At 44.8% G+C, this 27112-nt stretch overlaps 1 protein-coding gene across 1 annotated transcript; it reads right to left on the minus strand.

Annotated features, from left to right (window-relative positions):
• On the minus strand, positions 1-27112 carry slc7a4 (solute carrier family 7 member 4). Its single transcript, XM_060843921.1, has 5 exons — positions 27095-27112; positions 17442-18558; positions 11084-11751; positions 3209-3317; positions 1-304 (listed from the first exon to the last, which is right to left on the minus strand). Exons 2-5 carry the CDS (start codon positions 18421-18423, stop codon positions 111-113), a joined length of 1953 nt encoding a protein of 650 aa, XP_060699904.1. The 5' UTR covers positions 18424-18558; positions 27095-27112; the 3' UTR covers positions 1-110.

Consider the following 27112-nt stretch of genomic DNA (forward strand, 5'->3'; position numbering starts at 1 on the left):
CAACCTGGTGAAAATACTGTGGTTCAGCTCTGTCCAACTTTACCTGGAGTAACACCGAAGCTTAGAGTGGGAGGGTTCCTCTGGCGAAGGGCAACTGGCCAAGTCTGCTACTATCTACTCGCTCCTTCTCCGGTCACTTCCACCATGCCCATGGTGTGTTGGGTGTCTGGCTGCACGGTTTGGACTGTTTCCACCAAGCTGCCGCTAGGAAGGACAACATACCGGGCAACAACATTCTGTGGTTTTGGCTCCTTCAGATTCTCCTTACTGTGCCAGATCCCATAACCGAAATAGATAAGAAAACCTTACAAAATAAGAAAGCACATTAGAAGCCTCCAGTTCTACCTACAACAGTCATACTCAATGACATTTTACATTTGCGGAGTGTATTTCATTTAGTACAATGTCCACCCTTCCCTCACCAAATCCTTCCACAGGAGAGATCAGGTAATATCAGATCCTGACTTCCATGAGGAGACATTAGGACAGCATGGAAGATTTGTCCAGTGTTGTTGGATGGTTTCCCTCTCAGACTACCAGCATGTGAAATCATTTGTACAAGAGCAATTCCAGTGACATAAGTTTAAACCCCTCTCAGTTTACACTTGACTGGCTTGGCTGAATATTTAGATATCGAAGAGTATAGTGCTGGAAAAGCACAGCCGGTCAGGAAGCATCTGAGGAACAGGATAATCGACGTTTCGTGCATAAGCTCTAACTGTCCTGCTGCTCAGATACTGCCTGACCAGCTTTTCCAGAGCCACACTCTTTGACTCTGATCTCCAGCCCTCACTTTCTCCTGAATATTTAGATATGTTCTAATTAACCTGCTCAGGGATGTAATTATACACCTCTGGAACAGGTGGTGCTTGAACCCAGGCCTTCTGGCTCTGATGTAGGGACAGTGCCTCTGTACAACACAAGCCCTCTGTCTGAATATTGATAACTTCTCCACAATAAGAACTACATTTTTCCTATCCCTCTTTTTTTTATCATCTTTCAGCCACCAGCCCCATTCTTACCCCACCCCTCATGTTCTTGAGAAAATGGCGGCTCTAGGCCAGGTAAGCTGAATGTAACAAATATAAAGCCATTGTCCACACGTGAGCCATGCAAGTTGGCTGTTGTTAGACAATTTGCCCAGACATAGACTCATCCAGGCTAAACATGGACACTTCCCTTGCCCGCCTTCACTGGGGATTAATGAAAGGAGTCAACATTTAGCCCAACAACACTGTAGCAAATTGTGTTTCCTAGTGCTGAGCATTCATCCACCGTGTGATGTTAGAAAGTTGTCCTTAGGCATTTGGCAGTATTAGTTACTATGGTTCCGCAAGTCACTTTTTATTCCCCTATGCTCATTGTTGTAAGCAGTGGGGTTTTTAATCAGAGTCTTTGCAGTTAATGTGTCTCCGGAGCAGAAGTGGAAAGAACCTAGAATAAGGGATGAAGGAGCAGCAGGTCCTGGCAAGCAAAAGGATCATCTCACCTAATCCTGTGAACTGGCACATTGGTGTAATGGCTGGTGGGAATGCAGTTCAATGTTATTTGTCTGCCTGCCTCTGTCCTCATGTGTATGTAATGGGGGAGGGTTTTGTTTATAAGGGGAATATAGTTCTAACATTAGAGGAATATCTTGACAATTAGTAGTTGCTTGCCTTTGGTTAGAAGCTGTAGCTGTGTAATAAATGGTAATTCTTGCAAAGTACAAAAATCTGGTCAATGTTTTCTGTAAACCACCATTTTAAAAGAGAGGTAACTTAGAGAAGTTTGAATCTGTTGAAAATTTTTTAACTTTGTAATAACTCTTGATAGCTGGCATGTTAGCCCAGTGAGATGTGACACTACAAGGAGTCCATTTGGTCCATTATATCAATTCTAGCTCTTTAAAAATAGCTAGGAGAAAGTGAGGACTGCAGATGCTGGAGATCAGAGTCAATGAATGTGATACTGGAAAAGCACAGCAGGTCAGGCAGCATCCAAGGAGCAGAAAAGTCAACATTTCGAGCATAAGCTCTTCATCATTTCTGATGAAGAGTTTATACTCAAAACATCGACTCTCCTGCTCCTCGGATGCTGCCTAACCAGCTCTCTGAAATAGCTGGCAATTAGACTTTCTCATCTGATTTTTCCACATAACCTCCAATTTATTTTAGGTATGTATCCTTTTTGCAAGTTCTTACTGTATATTTTTCTACCATCCTTTCAGGCAATATTTTCCAGATCACAACAAATAGGGGCAAAGGTTGTGGGTAAAATGGCAAAATTAATGGTGCTCTACTCTACAAAGTATTCAGAATAAATTAAATGAATGAACAGCACAAATAGGGGTATGATCTTACAGCCATTTTGGAGAGATGGTTACAAGGAGGTCAAAGTTGGCATGTCAAAAGAGTCAATGCACATGGATGACTTTGATTTTCCCAATCTCCATGAAGATTAAATTCGCAAATGTAGCTGTTACAAAGAATTATGAGTATCTTCAGGACCATTTCCTGATCCAGCTACTATTTTGGATCTGGTGTTCTGTAATGCAACAGATTTGATGAATTATTTGAGTAAGAGATCCCCCTAGGGAACAGTGGCCATGGCATGGCAGAACTTAGCGTTCAGTTGGAGAGTGAGAAACATGGGTTGGAAACAAGACTTGGTCATTAAACATGGATAAGGGCTGAGTTGGCTGGGTAGAATGGGAAAGAAGTTCAGTAGAAAAACAAAAAGTTGGACAATGGCAGAAATTTAACATAGCTTATGGAACAAGCTGCCAGCGGAAGTGGTGAAGGCAGGTACAATCACAACATTTAAAAGGCATCTGGATTGGTATGTGAAGGGTTTAGAGAGATATGGGCCAAATGTTGGCACAATCTGACCTAGTCCCATTTGATGTCTGGTAAGTGCAGATTAGTTGAATAGTAGGGTCTATTCCTGTGCTGTATAACTCTATATAACTGGCAGATCAAGGAATTTTAGATAATATTGCATGCCTACAGGTGGCAAACGCATGTTTTTCCATTGGTTGTTTCATCGTTATTTCTAAAGGTTACTAGTAACTTCATAATTCATTACTGGAACAGACAGTTAAACAGGAGATACGGAAACCATCCATCAGATTCCCTAATTAATGACCTGCCATACCGTGGCAACACTCCATCTGTGGAACCCAGCTAAGTAAACGAGCAATTAATGTTTTAAAATAAAATTGTCCTACCTATAACTATCCAAACAGAGAATCGCACCCAAGTCAATAAACTGAGCTTTAACATCAGATATACATTCAGTAAGATACTGATTCCAGGAATCAAGGGCACCAATGGAACCTACAAAATGAAAAGTCATAAAAATCTCATTAGTGGTACAACTCATCATAATTTTATTACGAACTACTGGATTATCTCTTAATGTAAAGAGCTTGACGGCTGGTTTGTGATGCAGAGTAATGACAATAGAACATAGAACATTACAGGCCCTTCGGCCCTCAATGTTGCGCTGACCTGTCATCCCAATCTGAAGCCCATCTAACCTACACTATTCCATGTACGTCCATATGCTTGTCTAATGACGACTTAAATATACTTAAAGTTGGCGAATCTGGTACTGTTGCAGGCAAAGCATTCCATACCCTTACTACTCTGAGTAAAGAAACTACCTCTGACATCTGTCTTATATCTATCACCCTTCAATTTAAAGCTATGTCCCCTCGTGCTCGCCGTCACCATTCTTGGAAAAAGGCTCTCCCTGTCCACCATTTCCAACCCTCTGATTATCTTATATGTCTCTATTAAGTCACCTCTCAACCTTCTTCTCTCTAACAAAAACAGCGTCAAGTCCCTCAGCCTTTCCTCGTAAGACCTTCCCTCCATACCAGGCAACATCCTAGTAAATCTCCTCTGCACCCTTTCCAAAGCTTTCACATCCTTCTTATAATGCGGTGATCAGAACTGTACACAATACTCCAAGTGCGGCCGCACTAGAGTTTTGTACAGCTGTAGCATAACCTCATGGTTCTGGAACTCGATCCCTCTATTAATAAAAGCTAAAACACTGTATGCCTTCTTAACAACCCTGTCAACCTGGGTGGCAACTTTCAAGGATCTGTGTACCTGGACACCGAGATCTCTCTGCTCATCGACACTACCAAGAATCTTACCATTAGCCCAGTACTTTGCATTCCAGTTACTCTGACCAAAGTGAATCACCTCACACTTGTCTGCATTAAACTCCATTTGCCACCTCTCAGCCCAGCTCTGCAGCTTATCTATGTCTCTCTGTAACCTACTACATCCTTCGTCACTATCCACAACTCCACCGACGTTAGTGTTGGCTACAAATTCACTAGCCCACCTTTCTATGTCCTCATCCAAGGTCACTTATAAAAATGACAAACAGCAGTGAACCCAACACCGACCCTTGCAGTACACCACTGGTAACTGGACTCCAGGATGAACATTTCCCATCAACCACCACCCTTTGCCTTCTTTCAGCAAGCCAATTACTGATCCAAACTACTAGATCTCCCACAATCCCATTCCTCTGCATTTTGTACAATAGCCTACTATGGGGAACCTTATCGAACGCATTGCTGAAATCCATATACACCACATCAACAGATTTACTCTCATCTACCTGTTTGGACACCTTCTCAAAGAACTCTAAGGTTTGTGAAGCACAACCTACCCTTCACAAAACCGTGCTGACTATGCCTAATCAAATTATTCTTTTCTAGATGATTATAAATCCTATCTCTTATAACCTTTTCCAACACTTTACCAACAACTGAAGTAAGGCTCACTGATCTATAATTACCAGGGTTGTTTCTACTCCCCTTCTTGAACAGGGGAACCACATTTGCTATCATCCAGTCTTCTGGCACTATTCCTGTAGACAATGATGATTTAAAGATCAATGCCAAAGGCTTCGCAATCTCCTCCCTGGCTTCCCAGAGGATCCTAGGATAAATCCCATCTGGCCCAGTGGACTTATCTATTTTCACACTCTGCAGGGTTTCTAATACCACCTCCTTGTGAACCTCAATCACACTTAGTCTAGTAGCCTGTATCTCAGTGATCTCCTCGACAACATTGTCGTTTTCTATAGTGAATACTGTTGAAAAGTATTCATTTAGTGCTTCCCCAATCTCCTCTGACTCCACACACAACTTCCCACTACTATCCTTGATTGGTCTTAATCTTACACTCGAGTAAAAAATGAGGTCTGCAGATGCTGGAGATCACAGCTGAAAATGTGTTGCTGGTCAAAGCACAGCAGGCCAGGCAGCATCTCAGGAATAGGGAATTCTATTCCTGAGATGCTGCCTGGCCTGCTGTGCTTTGACCAGCAACACATTTTCAGCCCTAATCTTACTCTCGTCATTCTTTTATTCCTTAAATACCTATAGAAAGCCTTCGGGTTTACCCTGATCCTATCCGCCAACAACTTCTCATGTCTCCTCCTGGCTCTTCTGAGCTCTCACTTTAGGTCTTTCCTGGCTACCTTGTAACCCTCAAGCACCCTAACTGAGCCTTCACATCTCATCCTAACATAAGCCTTCTTCTTTCTCTTGACCAGAGATTCCACTTAATTCATAAACTACAGCTCCCGCGCTCTACATCTTCCTCCCTGTCTGACAGGTACATACTTATCTAGGACACAGTAGCTTTTCCTTGAATAAGCTCCACATTTCTAATGTGCCTATCATGGGTTCAATTCCCACTCTAGCTGATGTTTCTGTGAAGGTCTCTCTCTCCACTCATCTGAGGCGTGGTGACCCTTAGATGAAACAACTAGCAGTCATCACTCACTAATAAGCAAGTAGACATCTGGGATGGTGGTGATTATGTGATAGGACCCAGATGATTGCTGCACTCAATGTGAGTCTGCACTGTAATTGATCTCAGTATTGGAAGTGGTAATGCAATAACTGGCCTGAGGAGTTAGTGCAGAGCACTCTTACCTCAGGGTACAAATCTTTGAAGTCAAGTCCCACTCTGACAACTGGAGAGTAAAATCTACAATCAGCATTTGACCATCATGTGTGTCAATTCTCTGTTGAGATTTTGACACTGACTGCCCTTTCAGATGGACATCAAAGATCTCATGGCAACATCTCAACATGGGCCAGGGAGTTGTCACTGGTGACCTAATAAATATTTATCCATGAACCAACATTGTCACATTGCTATTTGAGGGACCTTGCTGCATTTTAAAAAATCTTATCGTGGAATGTGGGCATCGCTGGCTTGATAAGTATTGACTGTCCATCTCTATTGTGATGCCATTTTCCTGGATCACTGCAGTCCACAGGGTGCTAGTGCACTCACATTAGGGAGGGAAGATGGAGGATTTTGACTTTGAAGGGATGATGCCATAGTGTGCAACTTAACTGCTGCCTTTCAAGACTTTGCAACAGGACCTGCACCTCAATGTAAGGCAGTGAGCATAAAAACCCTATAGAATACCTAGAGGCTGAGAAAGGTCTGGTGGGTGGCATGGTGGTTAGCACTGCTGCCTCACAGTGCCAGAGACCTGGGTTCAATTCCCACCTCAGGCGACTGTGTGGAGTTTGCACATTCTCCCCGTGTCTGCGTGGGTTTCCTCCCACAGTCCAAAGATGTGCAAGTGAAGTGAATTGGCCATGCTAAATTGCCCGTAGTGTTAGGTGAAGGGGTATGGGTGGGTTGTGCTTCGGTGGGTCAGTGTGGACTTGTTGGGCCGAAGGGCCTGTTTCTACACTGTAAGTAATCTAATCTATTAAAAGCAAGTCTTTCTTAGTTGCGAAGACTCTGGGGAGTGCTATCCAGCGAGTCCAGCTTGAATCTGCTAGTGTGTGAACATCGGGCATGAGCAGATTCATTCTTGACTCTATCTAGTTCTCTTTAGTCAAGTAACTTTCAATAGTCAGCCTGTCACGCATGTAATTTCGGGTAAAAAATGAGGTCTGCAGATGCTGGAGATCACAGTTGAAAATGCGTTGCTGGTTAAAGCACAGCAAGTTAGGCAGCATCCAAGGAACAGGAAATTCGACATTTCGGGCATAAGCCCTTCATCAGGAATGAGGAGAGTCACACTCTCCTCATTCCTGATGAAGGGCTTATGCCCGAAATGTCGAATTTCCTGTTCCTTGGATGCTGCCTAACCTGCTGTGCTTTAACCAGCAACGCATTTTCAACTCACGCATGTAATTTCGCCCCAGCATTCCAAAAGGAGATAAGTGGGAAGAGGCACTGAGGGGAAGTAAGTTATCTTTAATCTCAAATGACTGTTGGAATTTAACAAAATGTGTAGCCCTCCACCCCAGTCTCTGTTAAGGATTTAAAAGGCTTTAATGTGAGTGAAACACCATAACTGAGTATGGGCATGGCAGGAGAGGGAAAGGAAGATTAATGCTGGCTGCATGAACTCAGTGATGTGGAATCACAGGAACTGCCTCACACTTTAGCAATTGTAATTTCTTTTGGTACAAGTATACAGTCATATCATATCAAATCACATCAAGAAAAAAAAAGGGGAGTATTCAACAACAAACTGCTGAGGTACCAATCTGACAAACACAAAAAATATTATACATGTCACAATATCAGTAAATTTGCCAGCGTCCCATTCTCTCATTAGAGAGAACTAGCGGGAGTTTAACCTGAGGGTCACCATGCCTCAAAGGAGGGGAAAGATTGTGAAGGGGAGTCCTTTATGGTAACCTCAGCCAGGGCAGGAATCAAAACTGCTCTGTTGGCATCACTTTATGTTGTAAACCAGTTGTCCAGCGAACTAAGCTAACAATACCATAGGTAAACAGTCACAAGACACAATTAAGTAAATATTCTTGAACCATAGTTTAACATGCTTCAGGATTGAGTAGGCATGACATATTTGGAACATAATGTTTTCTAATCAACTTATTCAGCAATGCGATGATACACCTTGAACCTGGGCCCCCTGGTCCAAAGTTATGGATATGTCCCTCCTGCTCCTACTTTCTGTGTTTCTAATTGCAAAAGGCAAACTCACCCAATAATTTCCCTTTCTGCTGCCTCCAGTGGTGGGAAAAATCATGCCCCCATTTCTAGTAATGGTGACCATGAACCTATCATCAATTATCATTCAAACCCATCAGCCTTCTGAAATAGCCCAGCACAGAGTTACAGATGTCCTCTACAGCATGGAAATGGACCCACAGCCTGATTTGCCTATGCCCCTCCCCCCCCCCCCCAGTTTTCACAATTAAACTAGTCCCATTTGCCTGGTTTTGGTCCATATCCATGTGTACCTATTCCATTCATGCACCTGTCTAAATATTTCTTTAATGGTGAAATTGTACTCTCTTCCGCCACTACCTCGGATAGCCCATTCCAAACACTCACTAATCTTACTATGAAGAAGATTGCCCCTCTAGACTCTGTATCTCTCCCCTCTCACCTTAAACCTATGCTCTCTAGTTTTAGACTCCCCTACCATGGGAAAAATTTGGATTGGCACGGTGGCACAGTGGTTAGCACTGCTGCCTCACAGCACCTGAGACTCGGGTTCAATTCCCGACTCAGGCGACTGACTGTGTGGAGTTTGCACATTCTCCCCGTGTCTGTGTGGGTTTCCTCCGGGTGCTCTGGTTTCCTCCCACAGTCCAAAGATGTGCAGGTCAGGTGAATTGGTCATGCTAAATTGCCCGTAGTGTTAGGTAGGGGTAAATGTAGGGGTGTGGGTGGGTTGCGCTTCGGCGGGTCGGTGTGGACTTGTTGGGCCAAAGGGCCTGTTTCCACACTGAAAGTAAACTAATCTAATCTAAGTTTAATTAGTGAGGGGCGTTAGATGTTGGTCTTTCGTGTGATGCTCACATCCAATGAAAGAATAAGTAAAAGAGAAAGGTTTGTCCACAAGACATCTAACACAGCAATATTGTTTCTGCTTGTCTTTATAAATATTTTGCACTCATTTGCACATCAAAATGTTCACATTTTTGTCACACTAGTGTCAAGTTTCCGGTGTAAATTCATCTCTGAATGCATCTAATGAAAATTGCTTGTATACATTTGTCATTTTTGCAGGAGTGGCAAGGTCAGCATTCGTTGTCTCTGTTTAACTCCCAATGAAATGAGGAGTTTGTCATTTCAGAAGCCAGTTAAGAGTCGAACCACATCACTGTGGGCCTGATCTCACACGTAGGCAAGACCAAGTAAGAATGGCGGATTTCCATTCCTACAGAAAATTAGTGACCCAGATGGATTGTCACAACAGCTGACAACAGTCATAATTTGTCCACCTTTTAATTTCACATTTTATTAAATTCAAACTTCAACATCTGATTTGAACCCGTATTCCCAGAACATTAGCCTGAAGTTCTGGAGTATTCCTCTTTCCAAATCATAAAACTATTCACTGTGTTCAAGAAAGTAGAGCTCATTTCATGACTGTTTCTTGTCCTAATTATTTTCATTTTGTCTGTGTCTTCTGGTTAGTGACCCTCCAGCCACTGGAGGCAGTCTCTCCCTGTCTACTTTTTCAAAACAACGCAAATTATTAATTCTGACCCGAACCTCCTCTATTGTAAGGAGGGGGAAAAGCAGCCTGCCCATGTTATAGAGCCACAGAATCATACAGCACAGTAACAGACTCTTCGGTTCAAAGTCAAAACCAATTATGTTCCCAAGTTAAAGCAGTCTCACCACTCTGCGCTTGGTCCACATCCTTCCAAACCTTTCCTGTTCATGAACTTATGCAAATGTCTTTTAAATGTTGTAACTGTACCCACATCCACCATTTTCTCTGGCAGTTCATTCCACACATGAACCACTGTTTTAAAAAAAATTGCCCGTTGTGTCCTTTTAAAATCTTTCTCTCCTCACCTTAAAAATACCTCCCCCTACTGCCTGATGCCCTCTGGCAAAGATAGAACAAGGTAGCCATCCACAGAAACCATTTGCTTCCAGAATAGTGTATTCCAAGAACAGTCCTACAGTGGAACAATCTGCAGAAGGAGATTGACACATTCCCATCGCTTGGAATCCTCAAGACTCTTTTTATCATTCTTCAGATTATTTCACATTTAAACCTTTTCATTTTCAGGACAACCATCTCAAAACCTTATGCCCAGTTTAATCAACGCCAACCTCAGATACTTGGCTGGAAAATGGATATTAACCTGATGTAAACATAACTGAACCTGAACAACCCCAATCATCTCATCATCCCATCCTGACATAAAGCTTCCCAAACAGCTTTGCACCATGATTTTATTTGCAGGATACAGTAATTGATGTTACCTAAGTACATCTGAATAATTCTCCAGTAACTTCAAGCAGCTGCGGTTCTTGATCATCTCCATTCAAATGATGTACTGCTTTTTTTCAGCATCTAACTGACAGACAACCATACAATTTTGAAAAATCATAACTCAGTGTGCTCAATAGTGACCCAAGGGAAGGTAATGGCATAGTGGTAATATCATCGAGCAATCCAAAAGCCCTGGGTTAATGTTCTGGGATGTGGGTTCAAATCCTGTTGCCAGCAGATGGTGAAAGCTTAATTTAAAAGAAAACGGTAGTTGGTAACATTGTTGTTGAAAACCCACCTGGTTCACTAATGACCTTTCGAGGCATAGAGTTCGACAGCATGGTAACAGACCCTTCGGTCCAACTCGTCCGTGCTAACTAGATATCCTAAATTAATCTAGTCTCATTCGGCCCATATGCCTCTCAACCCTTCCAAGTCATATACCAAACGAGATGCCTTTTAAATACTGTAATTGTACCACCATTCCCTCTGGCAGCCCATTCCATACATGCACCACACTCAGTGTGAAAAAGTTGCCCCTTAGGTCCCTTTTGTATCTTTCCACTCTCACCCTAAACCTATAACCTCTAATTTTAGACTCCCCTACCCCATGGAATTGACCTTGGCTATTCACCTGATCCTTGCTTTGGGAAAGGAAATCTGCTGTCTTTACCAAGTCTAGCCTATTTATGACTTCAAACCCACAGCAATATGGTGGACCCCTCACTTCCCATTGGGCAAATAGGAATGATTATAAATGCCTGCATCCCATGGATGAATTGAAAATAAAAGCTGCCTGAGTGCTAAACATGCGAGGACTCACCTGAAAGGTATTCAGCTTTTGATGCTGTTCATGAATCCAGATGAGGAATAAGCTGAGGAGAAACCCAATTGCAAAGAACACGATGAATAGAATGTAAGCCCACTGAGGGAGCTGGAGATGACTGACACCAAAAACCAGTATGCAGCACAGGCATATTGAACAGAGCACCATGGAGGTAACTGCGACAGTCACTATCTCCCCAGGTACAAAGTCACTAAGGAAATGTAAATAAGGCTCAAAGGAGGACTTCAGTTGGCCAGGCTCCCTTCGTTCCTTGGCTGCTTTTTGCTTCTCTACTAACTGGAGCTTATCCGAAAATGATTCATACTCCTTCAGCCCACTGCCATCCTGGGTTTGAGGACTTGGATTGGGCGGGGGTGTCTCCGAGCGCTTCACTTTGTCTGTCTGGTAGCGTAGCACGATGGTACTGGCAGCAACAAATGTGTACGCCAGGAGCGTTCCGATAGACAGGAACTGCACCAGGGATTCCAGGTCAAACACCATGGCCAGGATGGCCATCAGGATTCCAAACAGGACGATGCCGATCACTGGGACCTTAGTGACTGGGTTCACCCGCGCAAATACCTTGAAGAGTAGGCCATCCTCAGACATGGCGTACGCAATCCGAGGGACAGAAAACAGGTTGCAGAGGAGGACTGTGTTCATTGCTTGAATATAGAGGGGAAAGAAATAATAATCAAAAGATGTTTCAATATAGACAACATCTAATCATTTATTTCTGTATCTCACCACATCTTGTTCTTATACTGATTTGAAGTTAGTGACTTAGGTTTTAACACAGACACCATTTAATCCTGAACTTACAAGAGTGAAATTGAAAAACACACATCAACACCCAGAGGGTGATGTGGAAGTGTGGAACTCTCTTCTGCAAAGAACAGTTGATACTGATCAATTGCTAATTATAAAATTGTGATTGATAATGCTTTTGATAAACTAAAAATCTAAGAGATGTGGGGCAAAATTGCATCTATGGGTTTAGGTTGCAAATCAGCAATGATATCTTGAATGGTGGTGAGGACCTATGAGGGGAGGAATGCCACTGGCTAGACCAGCATTTATTGCCCTTTTCTAACTGCCCTAGAGAAAACTTGAATTGCTATAGTGCTTGGGGTGCACCCATGTTGCAGTCAAGGAGAGAGCTGTAGGATTTTGACCCAATCATGAGGGGCATGGATAGGATAAATAGACAAAGTCTTTTCCCTGGGGAGTGGGAGTCCAGAACTAGGTTTAGGGTGAGAGGTGAAAGATATAAAAGAAACCCAAGGAGCAATGCTTTCACACCGAGGGTGGTACGTGTATGGAATGAGCTGCCAGAGGAAGTGGTGGAGGCTAGTACAAATGCAACATTTAAAAGGCATCTGATGGGTATATGAATAGGAAGGGTTTGGAGGGATATGGGCCAGGTGCTAGTAGGTGGGACTAGATTGGGTTGGGACATCTAGTTGGCATGGATGGGTTGACCCAAAGAGTCTGTTTCAGTGCTGTACATCTCTATGACAATGAAGGGTTGTGAGAAGCAAGTAAGTGAGACTAATTAAATTATTCTTTAGAAGAACCAAATGTTGGGCCAAATGGCCTTCATATCCACTTGAATAAAAATCTTGAATTAAATTTTGGTTTCTTTAATCATGATTGTGAAACCACCAAATAAGGTGAAAACCCATTTAGGTCACTGGTGCCCCAAGACGAAAGAAATCGGCTGTCCTTATCTGGTTTGGTCTACATGAGGCTTTGAAATGGTTTCACAAGATGTTAAGGAAATCACATGGAGTGCAACAGTTAAAGGAGGCAGCTCTCCACCATCTTCTCAGGGAAATTAGGAATGGCTAGAAGGGTTACATTTGTTATGTTCACATCTGATTGGATCTCCCTAGAATCTAGAGAATTTTAGAAAATTGACACCAACTACCCTGAAGATGAATACATTAGGAGCTGGAGACCTGTCAACCTGCAACTCCATCAGTTTGCTCAACACCACTTCCCTCACTAGTGCAATTCCCAATTTACAGCTACTATTTATTTTGCTTTCTCTACAGTGAAGACAGCAATGTCTGCCTGCCATTATAATGCAGAAGGCAGGAGTAAGATGCAATAGTCTCTATTTGTCTGGCTGAATGCAGCTCCAAACACCCTCAAGAAGATCAACACCATCCAAGAAAAATTCAGTTAACTTGATTGGCACCACATCCAAAGCAATCTTATGTTATCTCCAAGATGTAGTGAAGACCCTGTTGAGAACACCTTCTATCAACTCATGACCGGGCATCCATGAGGTGCTGTGGGCCATCAACAGCAACAGAATTGAACTCCAGTACAATCTGTAACCTCATGGCCCAGCATATCCCCCACTCCACCATTACTGTCAAGCCAGGGGATCAACTCTGGTTCAATGGAGAGTGCAGGAGGGTATGCCAGGAGCAATGTGGATAGAATGTGGCACTGGAAAAAGCACAACAGGTCAGGCAGCATCTGAGGAGGAGGAGAGTTGACATTTTGGGTTGGATCCTTCATCAGGACTGGGGAGGGGTTTGGGGCTGGAGGAGAGATAGGTGGGATGACGATAGGTGCCCCTTAGCACTAAGCCAGGAATATCAACAGGCGTACCTGAAGATGAGGTGTTAACCTGATGAAGCCACCAAGCAGGACTACCTGCCAAAAAGCAGAAGCAGCAGATGATAGACAGAGCTAAGCGACCCCACAACCAATGGATCAGATCTAAGCTCTGCAGTCCTACCACATCCAGGCATGGATGGTGGTGGATGATTAAACAACTCACTCGAGGAGGAGGCTCCATGGATATCCTCACCCTCGATGATGGAAGAGCCCAGCACATCAGTGCAAAAGATAAGGCTGAAGCTTTCGCAGTAATCTTCAGTCAGCCGTGCCGAGTGATGATTCATTTGGGCCTCCTCCAGTGGACTCCAGCATTACAGATACCAGTCTTCAGCCAATTTGATTCACTCCATGTGATATCAAGAAACAGTTGGAGGCACTGGATACTGCAAAGGCTTTTGGGACCTAACAAACTGTGCTCCAGAACCTGCCACTCCCCTAGCCAAGCTGTTCCAGTACAGTTACAACACTGGCATCTACACAACAATGTGGAAAGTTGCTCAACTATGTCCTGTACGTAAAAAGCAGGTCAAATCCAACCCAGCCAATTACCGCTCCATCGGTCTACTGCCAATCATCTGTCAAGTGATGGAAGGTGTGATCAACAGTGCTATCATACAGCACCTGCTCAGTGATGCCCAGTTTGGGTTCCGCCAAGACCACTCAGCTCCTGACCTCATTAAAGCCTTGGTTCAAACATGGACAAAAGAGTTGAATTCCAGAGGTGGGGTGAGAGTGATTGCCCTTGACATGACGACTGCATTCGACTGGGTGTGACAGCACGGAGCCCTCACGAAACCAGAATCAATAGATATAGGGGTAAATTCTCTTGTGGTTAGAATCATAACTGACATATTGGAAGATGCTCGTGGCTGTTGGAGGTCAAACAACTCAGCTCCAAGACATCTCCACAGGAGTCTCTCAGGGTAGTGTCTTAGGCCCAAACATCTTCAGCTGCTTTGTCAATGACCTTCCTGTCATCATAAGGTCAGAAGTGGGAATGTGCAATAATCAGTGAACAATGTTCAGCACCATTCACAACTCCTCAGATCCTGAAGCCATCCATGTCCAAATGCAACAAGATCTAGACAATATCTAGGCTTGGGCTGACAAGTAACAAGTAATATTCAAATCACACAAATGAAAGGCTATGACCATCACTAACAAGGGATAATCTAACCACCATCCCTGACATTCAATATTGTTACCATTACTGAATCCCCCAACATCAACATCCTGGGAGTTATCATTCATCAGAAACTCAACTGGACTCACCACATAAACACTGGCTACAAGAACAGGTCAGAGGCTGAGAATACTGTGGTGAGTAACTCACCTCCTGACTCCCCAAAGCCCGTGCACCATCTACAAGGCACAAGTCAGGAGTGTGTTGGAATGCTCTTCATTTGCCTGGATGGGTGCAGCTCCAACAACACTCAAGAAGCTTGACATCATCTAGGGCAAAGCAACTAGCTTAATTGGCACCACATCCACAAGCATCCACTCCCTCCACCACTGACGCTCAGTAGCAGCAATGTGTACTACCTACAAGATGCACTACGGAAATTCACCAACAATCCTCAGACTGCACCTTCCAAACCTACAAACACTTCCATCTAGAAAGACAAAGGCAACAGACATATGAGAATACCAGCACCTTCAACTTCCCCTCCAAGCCACACACCATCCTGCCTTGGAAATATATCGCCATTCCTTGTTCCTTCACTGTCACTGGGTTAAAATCCTGGACTGCCCTTCCTGAAGGCATTGTGGGTTCAGCCACAGCAGGTGGAATGTATCGATTCAAGAAGGCAGCTCACCTCCACCTTCTCAAGGGCAACTGGAACGGGCAATAAATGCTGGCCAGCCAGCGGTGCCCACATCTCACAAAATAAATTAAAAAGCCGGTAAGTCTACCATCTAGAAGGACAAGGGCAGCAAATGCTCAGGAACATTATTACTAAAGTTCCCTCTAAATCCCTCATTATCCTGAATTACTGCCAATATATCGCCAATCCCTCACTGTAACTGAGCAACCATTCTGAAAGACCCTTTCTAACAGCACCCAATGGCTGATGTAGCTTAAGAATGCAATTCACAACCATCTTCCAGGACAGTTAGGGATGGACAATAAATTCTGGTCTGGCCAGTGATGCCTTCAGCCCATGAATGAATTTTGAAGAAGTTATATTTCTTTCTATTGATATCATGGCTACTTACATTACTTATTCAATTCATTTTCAATCTTGATGGCTTATAAACCAATAAAACGATAGGCATGATGGGCCACTCTTGTGTGCTGTATCTTTGCAATGATCTTCCATCGTGGTTTCTTAAGAAGCTCAGATCTCTCGCTTTCCTGAGGGTAATGTACATTACAACATTCTTAGCCCATGCCACATTCAGGTCTGCATTGATGCTGAGACTCAGCATAAGAATAAATGGAAACGGACCAGTTGAAAGATCTGGTTTAATGCTGTGTATCTTGGACGATTGGGATAGAGTCATCCAGCATGAAAACAAACTCTTTGGTCCAACCAGTCCGTGCTGAACGTAATCCCAAACTAACCTAACCCCACCTGCCTGCTCCTGGCCCATCTCCTTCCAAAGTTTTCCTATTCATGTACAGGATTTATCCAAATGTCTTTTAAACACATTAATTGTGCTCACATCCACCACTTCCTCAGCAAGTTCAGTCCACACACAAGCCACCCTCTGTGTAAAACATTTGCCCCTCATGTCATTTTTACATGTCCCTCTTCTCCCCTTCAATATGTGTCCCATGTTTGACAAAAAATAAACAAGAGGAGCAAGATGTCATTGGCTATGTTTTGAGCACGTGCTTTGACTCAAAGGCTTGGACATTGCTCTGCTAAGCACACACTGTGGGAAAAGTAAATTAAAAACCCACTCAAACATACAAACAAGAAACCAGAGAAGGCCACTCAGCCTTTTGAGCCTGTGCCATCATTCAACAAGATACTCAATTAGGGGTGCCATGGTGGCTCACTGGTTAGCACTGCTACTGCACAGCGCCAGGGGCCCAGGTTTGATTCCAGCCTCTGTGTGGAGTTTGTATATTCTCCCTATGTCTGTGTGGGTTTCCTCCCACAATCCAAAGATGTGCAGGTTAGATGGATTGGCCATGCTAAATTGCCCTTGGTGTCCAGAGATGTGTGGGTTAGGTGCATTAGTCAGGGGTAAAATGTAAAGTAGTAGGGGTATAGGTCTGGGTGGGTTACTCTTTAGAGGGTTGGTGTGGACTTGTTGGGTCAAAGGGGCTGTTTCCACACTGTAGGGAATTCTATATAAAGAAAATACTGTGGCCGATCTGACTTTAATCTCAACTCTATTTGCTGAATATCCCTGATAATCTTTCATCCCATTGATCACGAAGAACCTATCTACCTATATCTGAATAATATTTAAAGATACTGCATCCATTGCCTTTTGAGGAAGGGATTTCCAAAGACTCACAATCCTCTGAGAGAAAATGTTTCCTTACCTCTGTCTTAAATGGGCAACCCCTTATTTTTTAAATGGAATTCTAGATTCTCCCACAGGAGGAAACACTCTTTCATCATCCACCCAGTAAAATCCCCTAAGGGTCTTATATATTTCAGTGAACCCAACTCCGACACTTCTAAACCCCAGAGGATTCAGGCCTAGCCTGCCTAGTCTTCCCTCATGATTCAATCTGCACAGATTGCCAAACACTCACCACAAATAGATCCGACAGCCACGATGAATCCAGCCCAGGCATAGCCTCTCCTGTAGAAGGCGTCTGAGAGAGCTGAGTCGGGGTTCAGGCTGTGCCAAGGTACCATCAGGGTGAGGGCTGCGGAGACCAAAGTGTACGCCAAAGTGGCCAGGCCCAAGGAAAGAGCCGTCGCGATAGGGACGGCCTTTTGAGGGTTCCGGGCTTCTTCGCTGGACGCGGCGATGACATCGAATCCGACAAACGCGTAGAAGCAGGTCGCTGATCCAGCCATGATGCCCGAGAATCCAAAGGGAGAGAAGCCACCCTCCGCGGCGCTGAAGTTCCTCGGGTCGGCCAGGATGAAGCCGAATATCAGAATGAAGAGGATCACTCCCATGCTCACCACCGCAAACAGGTGGTTCATCCAAGAGGCCACTTTGGCCCCGCAAGTGATGAATGCTGTGGCAACGAGCAATATGGCGGCCGCGAGCAGATCGGGGTTGGGGGCAAGGAGGGGCACATTCCACCTGCCAATGTGCGTTTCGGTGAAATTCTGAATCTTGTGATTGAAGATGGAGTCCAGGTAGCCACTCCAAGCCCTGGCCACTGCTGCCCCACCAATCACGTACTCCAGAATGACGTTCCAGCCAATCAGGAAGGCCCAGATCTCGCCCACTGAGACGTAGGTGAACATGTAGGCGGAGCCCGTCTTCGGCACACGGGAGCCAAACTCGGCGTAGCACAAAGCAGCCAGCAGAGATGCGAAACCTGCAAAGATGTAGGAGAGGATAATGGCGGGGCCCGCCACGTCTTTGGCAACCGCACCCGTCAGGACATAAAGGCCGGAGCCAACCATACCCCCGAAGCCAAGCAACGTCAGGTCCAGAGTGGACAGGCACCTATTCAGAGCAGTCTCCATCATATCTGCCTCGAGGGTTTTGACCCTGTTCAGTTTCTGGCAGAATCGAGCCAGTGAGCTACAGCCGGGTAACCTGCTCACCATTATTCCCCTTACCGTCTCCGTGATATTCTGTGTTAAAGGTATGGGCTGGAGTTGGCGACTTAGTTTATCAGTATCTCATTCTATACTCTGAAGCTGCAGAGAAAACCTCATTTCTGAAAGATGAGAATTGCAGATCTGTGGAAAACAAAATAAACAAAACAATATTAATGGTTGAAAATTACTATCCATCTCTAAACCTAAACTTAATCCTAACCATCACCCTGACATGAACTCTAACACTGACACTAAACTTGACCTTAACCCTGACCCGAACCATGACACTAACCCCAACTCTGACCCTAACCATGACACTAGCCCTAACATTAACCCTAAACTTAACCATAACCTTAAACCCTGACCCTAACCAAGACACTAACCCTGACTCTGACCCTAACCCTAACCCTAACCATGACATTAACTCTAACTCTGACCATAACCATGACAATAGTCTTAACATTAACCCTAAACTTAACCCTAACCTTAACCCTGACCCTAACTATGACACTAACCCTAACCCTGACCCTAACTCTAGCTGCCCAGAAGATGTTCTCAGGTAATTTTATTCACTGTGATTGTCTGATGGACAGTTACTAGCTTAAGGGCCATGCTGTGACATCTTTTTGTGTGAGTGTATGCCAATCTGAGTACGCACCATCTAACAGTTGGCACAATGGCCAGGAGCATGCCATTCTTATTGTCAAGGAAAGGAGGGGTCTCTGGCAGCAGACACCACTTGTTGATCTCATTATCTTCCCTTTATAGTCAAAGTTGAAAGCATGCAATGAATTATTGCATTATTTCCATAAACCCTTTGACTGTGTATGTATAAAAATAATTGAAGCAAAAATTACTTACTTTTAACACAAAATATTTGCTCAGTCTGTATAACACAGTTCACACACTCCACCTCCACAATTTCCAGCCTACAGTTAAACAGTTATTGAGGCCATCATCTTTGCGCCCACCACAAGCTCTGCACTCTTACAGTTAATATTATATGTTTCCCCTTTCCTTTCCCCTTCCTCCTAGTCCTTCCACTTCCCCTTCCCCTCCAGGTAACTGCTCACAACCTCGATGTCCTGTTTATAGCCTCACCCAATGGCGACAGTGCAGAATCCATACAGACTTTCTTCAGAAATGATTTATCTCACCCCACTCTCTGGTCCTCCTTCCGTAGCCTTGCTTTTCTTTTCTCTCCAGGTGATTTTCCAGTTCCCTTGTGAAAGCTATGATTGAGCCTTGTTTCCACCATACTCTCAAACAATACGTTACAGATTCTAACCACAGGTTCAATTAAAAAAGCCCTATCTCAGATCCTTTTTTGATTCTTCTGCCCTGTACCTTAAATTTGTCTCCTTCGCTTTTTGATCCTTCTATAGTCTCTCTATTTACTCTGTCGAGATACTCATAATCTTCAATGTCTCTCAGCTGCCTGCTCTTTGTGGAGAACAACTTCAACTTCCCTACTCTTTGGTTGGAACTCCTCATTCCTGGAACCATTTGCAGAAACCATTTTCACACCTAGCTCTAAAATCCTCACATGTTTCCTTGTGGTCTGCAGCCAGAATTGGACACAATATTACCCCTGGGGGCAAACCAGTGTTTTATCAAGATTTGTTCTTATTGTTTCCCCTACGGTTCACCCCAAGCTGAGCTTTTAACTTTGTCTCAAGACCAGCGTGAATGTCTACTTCACTACTGCCCCTTCTATCCAGCATCAGCCTATCAGCCACTGGAAACCTCACCCAGACCCTTCACGCTTGGCATTCTGACAATGCCCAGTCCTGTTAGATGAACAGCTCCACAGCATCCAGCAAACTCTTCCCAATTGAATGTTCTTCCACATGTAAGGGTCAAAATTCCACATTGGCAGGGGATATAAAACTATGTCAGGGAGATAGGACGCCAACATGCGGATCATTTCAGAGAACATCTCTGGGACACCCGTACCAACCAACTCCACCACCCTGTGGCTGAACACTTCAACTCCCCCTCCCATTCCATCAAGGACATGCAGGTCCTGGGCCTCCTCCATCGCCAAACCCTAACCACCCGACACCTCACCATCTGCCTTGGGACCCTGTAACCACACGAGATCAATGTGGATTTCACCAGTTTCCTCATTTCCCCTCCCCCCACCTTATCCCAGTCCCAAGCCTCCAACTCGGCACCGCCCTCTTGACCAGTCCATCATATTTTACATTTATCCGTTCCACCCTCTTATCACCTTCACCCCCACCTTCATCTACCTTTCACATTCCCATCTACCCCAGCCCCACCCCCCTCCCATTTATCTCTCAGCTCCCCCCACCCCCCACCCCGGCCCACAAACCTCATTCCTAAAGAAGGGCTTTTGCCCACAACATCGACTCTCCTGCTCCTCGGATGCTGCTGATCTGCTGTGCTTTTCCAGACTCCAGCATCTGCAGTCCTCACTTTCTCCTAACACTGCCCAAGGCTCTACCATTATGAAACTATACTGTTGACATTAATCTCTATTGTTCATCCGACTGTGCTAACTGAACCTTCCCAGAATCCATCGTGTGATGATCAGCTCTGCTGATTTTTGCATTGGAAATGACAGGTGACCACAAATCATGTTCATGGCAAAACCAAATACAATTAAGGTTACCATAAATGCACGAGCAAAAGTGAACACTTTCAACAAAGGCAATGCCTTTCGAAGTCATATTTTGTGCGTTAGCACACCTTTTAAAATGTAAACAGCTAAACATAATTAACTTCAATGTGTGTTTTTTTATTACTTCCTCCGTCCTGGTTTGCATGGATCTATCAGGTCAATTCTAGAAATGATTTGGATCGTGGTTAAAGTGACTTACATACATGAAGTCATCCATCAGTTCTGCTCGAGATACCTCAATCCCTTCACTTCTTTTGTTTAACCAAATCTTCCCCAAACTATAATAAAACATTCGAGGAGAAAGTGAGGACTGCAGATGCTGGAGATCAGAGCTGAAAATGTGTTGCTGGAAAAGTGCAGCAGGTTGGGCAGCATCCAAGGAGCAGGAGAATCGATGTTTCAGGCATAAGCCCTTCTTCAGGATTCCTGAAGAAACGTCGAATCTCCTGTTCCTTGGATGCTGCCTGACCTGCTGCGCTTTTCCAGCAACACATTTTCAGCTATAATAAAACATTGCATAGAAACTGTTCCGATTTTAGCTTTTACAGAGCGGTGCAAGCAACTGGAAAGACAAACTGTATGTTGGCTGCTCTTGGAGGAGGATTTCTGTAGTCAGAGAGATCCAAAAAGCTCCTTTGACCCACCCTGTCAACACTATTCAAAAACAACTACCTCAATCCCATTTTCCAGCACTTGGCCCATTTCCCTAATACCTTGGCATCGCAAATGCACATCGAAATGCTTGTTAAATGTTACGGGGGGTTTCTGTCTCTCCCACCCTTACAGACAGTGAGTTCCAGACTCCCACCACTCTCTGGGTGTAAATGTTTTTCCTCATGTTTCCTTACACTCCTGCACTCTCACATTAAATTGAGATAGTTCCGAGGACTATGGAGATCAAGGGGAAATGGGGAAAATGTGGGTACAGGATTTGGATGACCAGCCATGATCATATTGAATGGCAGTCCAGGCTTGAAGGGCCAATTGGCCTATTCCTTCTCCTGGCTTCTCTGTTTCTATGTTAGCAATCCCTGGTTAAAATTCGCACCCCAACCCGTCCGTTGAACTGTGTTGCAACAGCATTGAATGTTGCTAACTATCAAGTTTGGGTTCTTCTTGATCTGTGGAGACCAGCTAGTCCTTGGATACATTACTGATAGGCTCATGGTGATGGTCCTGATACTGAGAAGCATTTAGTTATTGAGACACTGCTTCCCTCAGCTGAAGACTCTAGATCTTTCAGGATAAGATTTTGGCTCTTTAAGATGGAGGAGTAACACCTCCACTTAGAAACTCATGGATCTTCAGATTTCTTCGCCAACGTTGCCCTGTGGTCTTCGAGCATATTCAGGACAGAGATTGATAACATTTTTGAGCAATAAATGTATTAAGGCAAATCACAGATCGATCAGGAGGGCAGGCTGAGATAGAAGATCAGTCATATTTCTTATGTTCTTATGCTAACAATTGAGCAGTAGCTGGTGCACTGTCTGCTCACGTGATTAGAGTCATAGAGTCATAGAAATGTACAGCATGGAAACAGACCCTTCAGTCCAACCCATCCATGCCAACCAGATATCCCAACCCAATCTAGTCCCACCTGCCAGCACCCGGCCCATGTCCCTCCAAACCCTTCCGATTCATATACCCACCCAAATGCCTCTTAAATGTTGCAATTGAACCAGCCTCCACCACTTTCTCTGGCAGCTCATTCCATACATGTACCACCCTCTGTGTGAAAAAGTTGCCCCATAGGTCTCCTTTATATCTTTCCCCTCTCACCCTAAACCTATGTCCTCTAGTTCTGGACTCCCCGACCCCAGGGAAAAGACTTTGCCTATTTACCCGATCCATACCCCTCATAATCTTGTAAACCTCTGTAAGGTCACTCCTCAATCTCCGATGCTCCAGGGAAAACAGCCCCAATCTGTTCAGCATCTCCTATAGCTCAAATCCTCCAACCCTGGCAACATCCTTGTAAATCTTTTCTGAACCCTTTCAAGTTTCACAACATCTTTCCAATAGGAAAGAGACCAGCTGGCACATCTCCTTTCCATCTCAAATGATACACTCAGACATTAAGCAATAGCAGCAATGCATTGGAGTGCTAATGCCAACTTGATTTGATAGGTATTAGTAAACTGTAGGGACAGCCCTACCCTCTTCCTGTATCCCACACACCATCCTGATCTCTCCCAGGCCCATGCACAGCACTAATGGCTGAGAGGTTTGATCTAGCCTGGTGTAGAGACCTTCCCCTTCAACACCCCCAAACCCCCCACCGCCCAGCCAGCCCACAGACCACCAGAGCAAAACAGCAAGGTGTAGTATCAGAGCATCCTCTGCAAGAACAGAACAGAGGTAGCAACACTGAGTGGGCTGTGTTGGGTGTGTCAAATGTTATGCATACAGTTGGCCAGGTGGATTGCCACGGACCTGATGAATGATGCATTAACATGCTGTCACTAACATTATTCAAAAGCCAAATTAAGGAGACAAGAACATTGGAGTGGAGAACAGATACAGTCCAATTGTGCCACTCGCTATCTAAAAGAAATGAGATGAGGCAGAATAGGGTAAAGCCCATTCCTAGCATACCTCCCAGTGCTGGGCACTCACTGTGCAACTCGCAAATGAGAGCAAACTAATGGGCAACATCAAGATACATGAAGTCTTGCCTCAAGTCTCAAGATGTAGACTCTCAGTGTAGAATCTGGACAAGAGGAACTTGTACTCTTTGGAGACGGGACAGAACACCCCTGGTCCTCACTTTCCACCCCACCAACCTCCCTATACATTGCATCATCCTTCACCATTTCCACCACCCACAGAGCTATATTTCCCTCCCTACCCCTATCCGCTTTCTGTAAAGACCATTCTCTCCGCGACTCCCTTGTCAGGTCCAGGCCCTGCATCAACCCAACCACCCCTCATAGCTCCTTCCCCTGCTACCTCAGGAATTGCAAAACCTCCGCCCACAACCTCCCCCCTCACCTCTGTCCATGGCCCCAAAGGAGCTTCCACATCCATCAAAGTTTTACGTGCGTTTCTACACATGTCATTTACTGTATCCATTACTCCCGCTATGGTCTCCCCTACATTGGGGAGACAGGACGCCTTCTTGTACAGCACTTCAGAGAACATCTCCAGGACGCCCGCACCAACCAACCCCACCACCCCATGGCCAAACATTTCAACTCCCCCTCCCACTCTGCCGAGGCCATGGAGGTCTTGGGCCTCCTCCATTGCCACTCCCTCACCACCCGATGCCTGGCGGAAGAACACCTCATCTTCTGCCTCGGAACTCTCTAACCCTATGGCATCAATGTAATTTCATCAGTTTCCTCATTTCCCTTCCCCCCACCTTATCGCAGTTCCAACTTTCCAACTCGGCACTGCCCTCTTGACCTGTCCTACCTGTCCATCTTCCTTCTCACCTATCCACTCCACCCTCCTCTCTGACCTATCACCTTTACTTCCACACCTTCACCAACCTATCACACTCTCAGCTACCTTCCCTCTAGCCCCACACCCCCCTCCCATTTATCTCTCCACCCCCTCAGCTCCCAGCCTCATTCCTGATGAAGGGCTTTTGCCCGAAACATCGATTTTCCTGCTCCTCAGATGCTGCCTGACCTTCTCTGCTTTTCCAGCACCACTCTCTCAACTCTAATCTCCAGCATCTGCAGTCCTCACTTTCGCCAAAGACATCTACTGTCCACTGTTTCAGACAGGGTTAGTGAGCAGGAAAAGCTCAGTCAGTCCATCTCGTCCGTCCCATATTATTATGGGTGAACCATCACGACATATGTTTCTGAATGCCTATTGTTCTTGCATGGCCACATACAATAATAGGAGTCATGCAATGTATGCATCTGTTGGAGTTAAGAGCTGAAAAATGTGTTGCTGGAAAAACGCAGCAGGTCAGGCAGCATCCAAGGAGCAGGAGAATCGACGTTTCGGGCATAAGCCCTTCTCCTGAAGAAGGGCTCATGCCCTTGGATGCTGTGCTTTTCCAGCAACACATTTTTCAGCTCTGATCTCCAGCATCTGCAGTCCTCACTTTCTCCTGTTGGAGTTAAGTGAGGTAATGGTTGTTCTCCTGGAAGACAGCTCCCAGGTTCACTCAGAGCAACAATTGGCCAATTCAGGGGGGTGTGGAAAATTGGTAAGAGGCATAAATTACATCTAGGAGGCTAGGAGGAAATTCTTTGACATGCATATAACAGTCACAGGCTGCAAGTCAAAATGATCATCATGATCAACTTCTTGCGGCTGATGATCCACTTGAAGAAGTGAACTGGCCCTTTGTGATATATTTTCTGATACTATCCCCCAACCCTAAAGAGACTCCAGGGGAATATCGATGCTCCTTGCTGAAGAGACCTATTGCTGATGCTTTAAGTGACAAGTTCACCTCTGCCAACTTTTCATCCTGGAGCGTATGTTCTTGCGGTTGTTTGTAATTTGGCCTTCTTGCGTGTGCCCTGTCTCTTTGTTCACTACATTTTAAGTTCTGATGAAGGGCTTTTGCCCGAAACGTCGATTTTCCTGCTCCTCGGATGCTGCCTGACCGGCTGTGCTCTTCCAACACCACACTCTCGACTCTAATCTCCAGCATCTGCATCCTCACTTTCGCCATATTTTAACTTCTGTATGACAGATTTGCTTATGGAACCTCTTCTCTTCCATATCTGCTTTCGCACAGACCCCCTACCCAGGTGAGGGGTGAAGGGACCGAATAGCCCAGCCCAGTTCTGAGACAAAACCACATCCTCTCTTCCCAGTCAGCTGAGCCAGGGATCAGCCTTAGAATCCTTACAGTGTGACGCAGACCAGTTGGCCCAACAAGACCACACCAAACTGCTGGAGAACATCCTACCAAGACCCATTCCATCCCAGCAACCCTGCATTTCCCATGGCTAACCCATGCATCTTTGAAATGTGGGAGGAAACCAGAGTACCCAGAGGAAACCCACACAGACATAAGGAGAGCATGCAAACTGCACACAGTCAATCATCTGAGGGTGATATCGAACCTCAGACGAGGGTGATATCGAACAATGCTATGAGGCACCATTGCTAACCACTGAGCCACCCCTCTATTACTATATCTGTAACTACAGTATGTTCTGGAGTATTGTCACTAAAGTACAAACTTTATCTCCGTCTTCTCTCTACACAGATGCTGCTGGACCTGTTGAATTTCTCCAGTAATTTTTGGTTTTGTTTGTTTCAAGACCCCAGCCTCGACAGTTCCTTGTTTTATCTCAATATGTTACCACAGAAGAGGACTCTTGTGATGCAATGGTAATGTCCCTACCCCAGAACTAGGAGGACCGCGTTCCAGTCCCACCAGCTTCAGGGGTGTAAACAGCATCTCTGAACAGGTTAATTAGAAAATATCTAAAATAGCGGGATAGGATGGTTTTCACCCAGGAAATAAAGCCATGACGATTTTTGTCCTAAAAATTTAAACTTGTCAAATATATTGATAGATCACCAACCTCAACACAGACAATTAAAAGCAATAAATTATTAAACCCTTTCTAAGGCAAACTCTGATATCCATTTCACAGTTAGAGGAGTCATAACAAACAGGCAACGTTTACGTGAACGAGGAGTTGCAACTAAGGTAGATTTCCTATAAATGCACAGTTTAAAGTAAGCATAGAGTGTCTGTCACAAATAAGAATACGTTTGTGCATAACAGATCCATTTGTAACAATTCGGCCGGATGTTTTATGACCAAATGCCTGATGCATCGAGTCGCCGGTGATAACGCACTGATGTCAATTTCACGTCTTATCATTTGCAATTTCACCTCCGATTGCTCTCTGGTTTTGTCTAGACTTGGGAACAAGGCTGTTTAAATAAATAACAAAAAGCAAACTGAACGGCCTCAAAAATTCCCAGCTCGGCTCAATAAAATGCAGCAGAAAGGGGTGGGTGGGGGAACGAGGACCAAACTGCACGGGCTCAAGCCTCCCAAACCAACCCCCCGCCCAAGAAAAAGGTCGAGAATTGTACCTTGGCATCCGAGGCAGA

Source organism: Hemiscyllium ocellatum, chromosome 24 (genome assembly GCF_020745735.1).
Source record: "Hemiscyllium ocellatum isolate sHemOce1 chromosome 24, sHemOce1.pat.X.cur, whole genome shotgun sequence".
NCBI classification, from domain to species: Eukaryota; Metazoa; Chordata; class Chondrichthyes; order Orectolobiformes; family Hemiscylliidae; genus Hemiscyllium; species Hemiscyllium ocellatum.

Coding starts and splice junctions, on each gene's coding strand:
- slc7a4 (XM_060843921.1), bottom strand. CDS start 18,423: ATGGTGAGCAGGTTACCCGGCTGTAGCTCACTGGCTCGATTCTGCCAG. Junction 11,752..17,441: donor GGCTGTCGGATCTATTTGTG/GTGAGTGTTTGG, acceptor TCTATATTCAAG/CAATGAACACAGTCCTCCTC. Junction 3,318..11,083: donor AAAAGCTGAATACCTTTCAG/GTGAGTCCTCGC, acceptor TTCATTTTGTAG/GTTCCATTGGTGCCCTTGAT.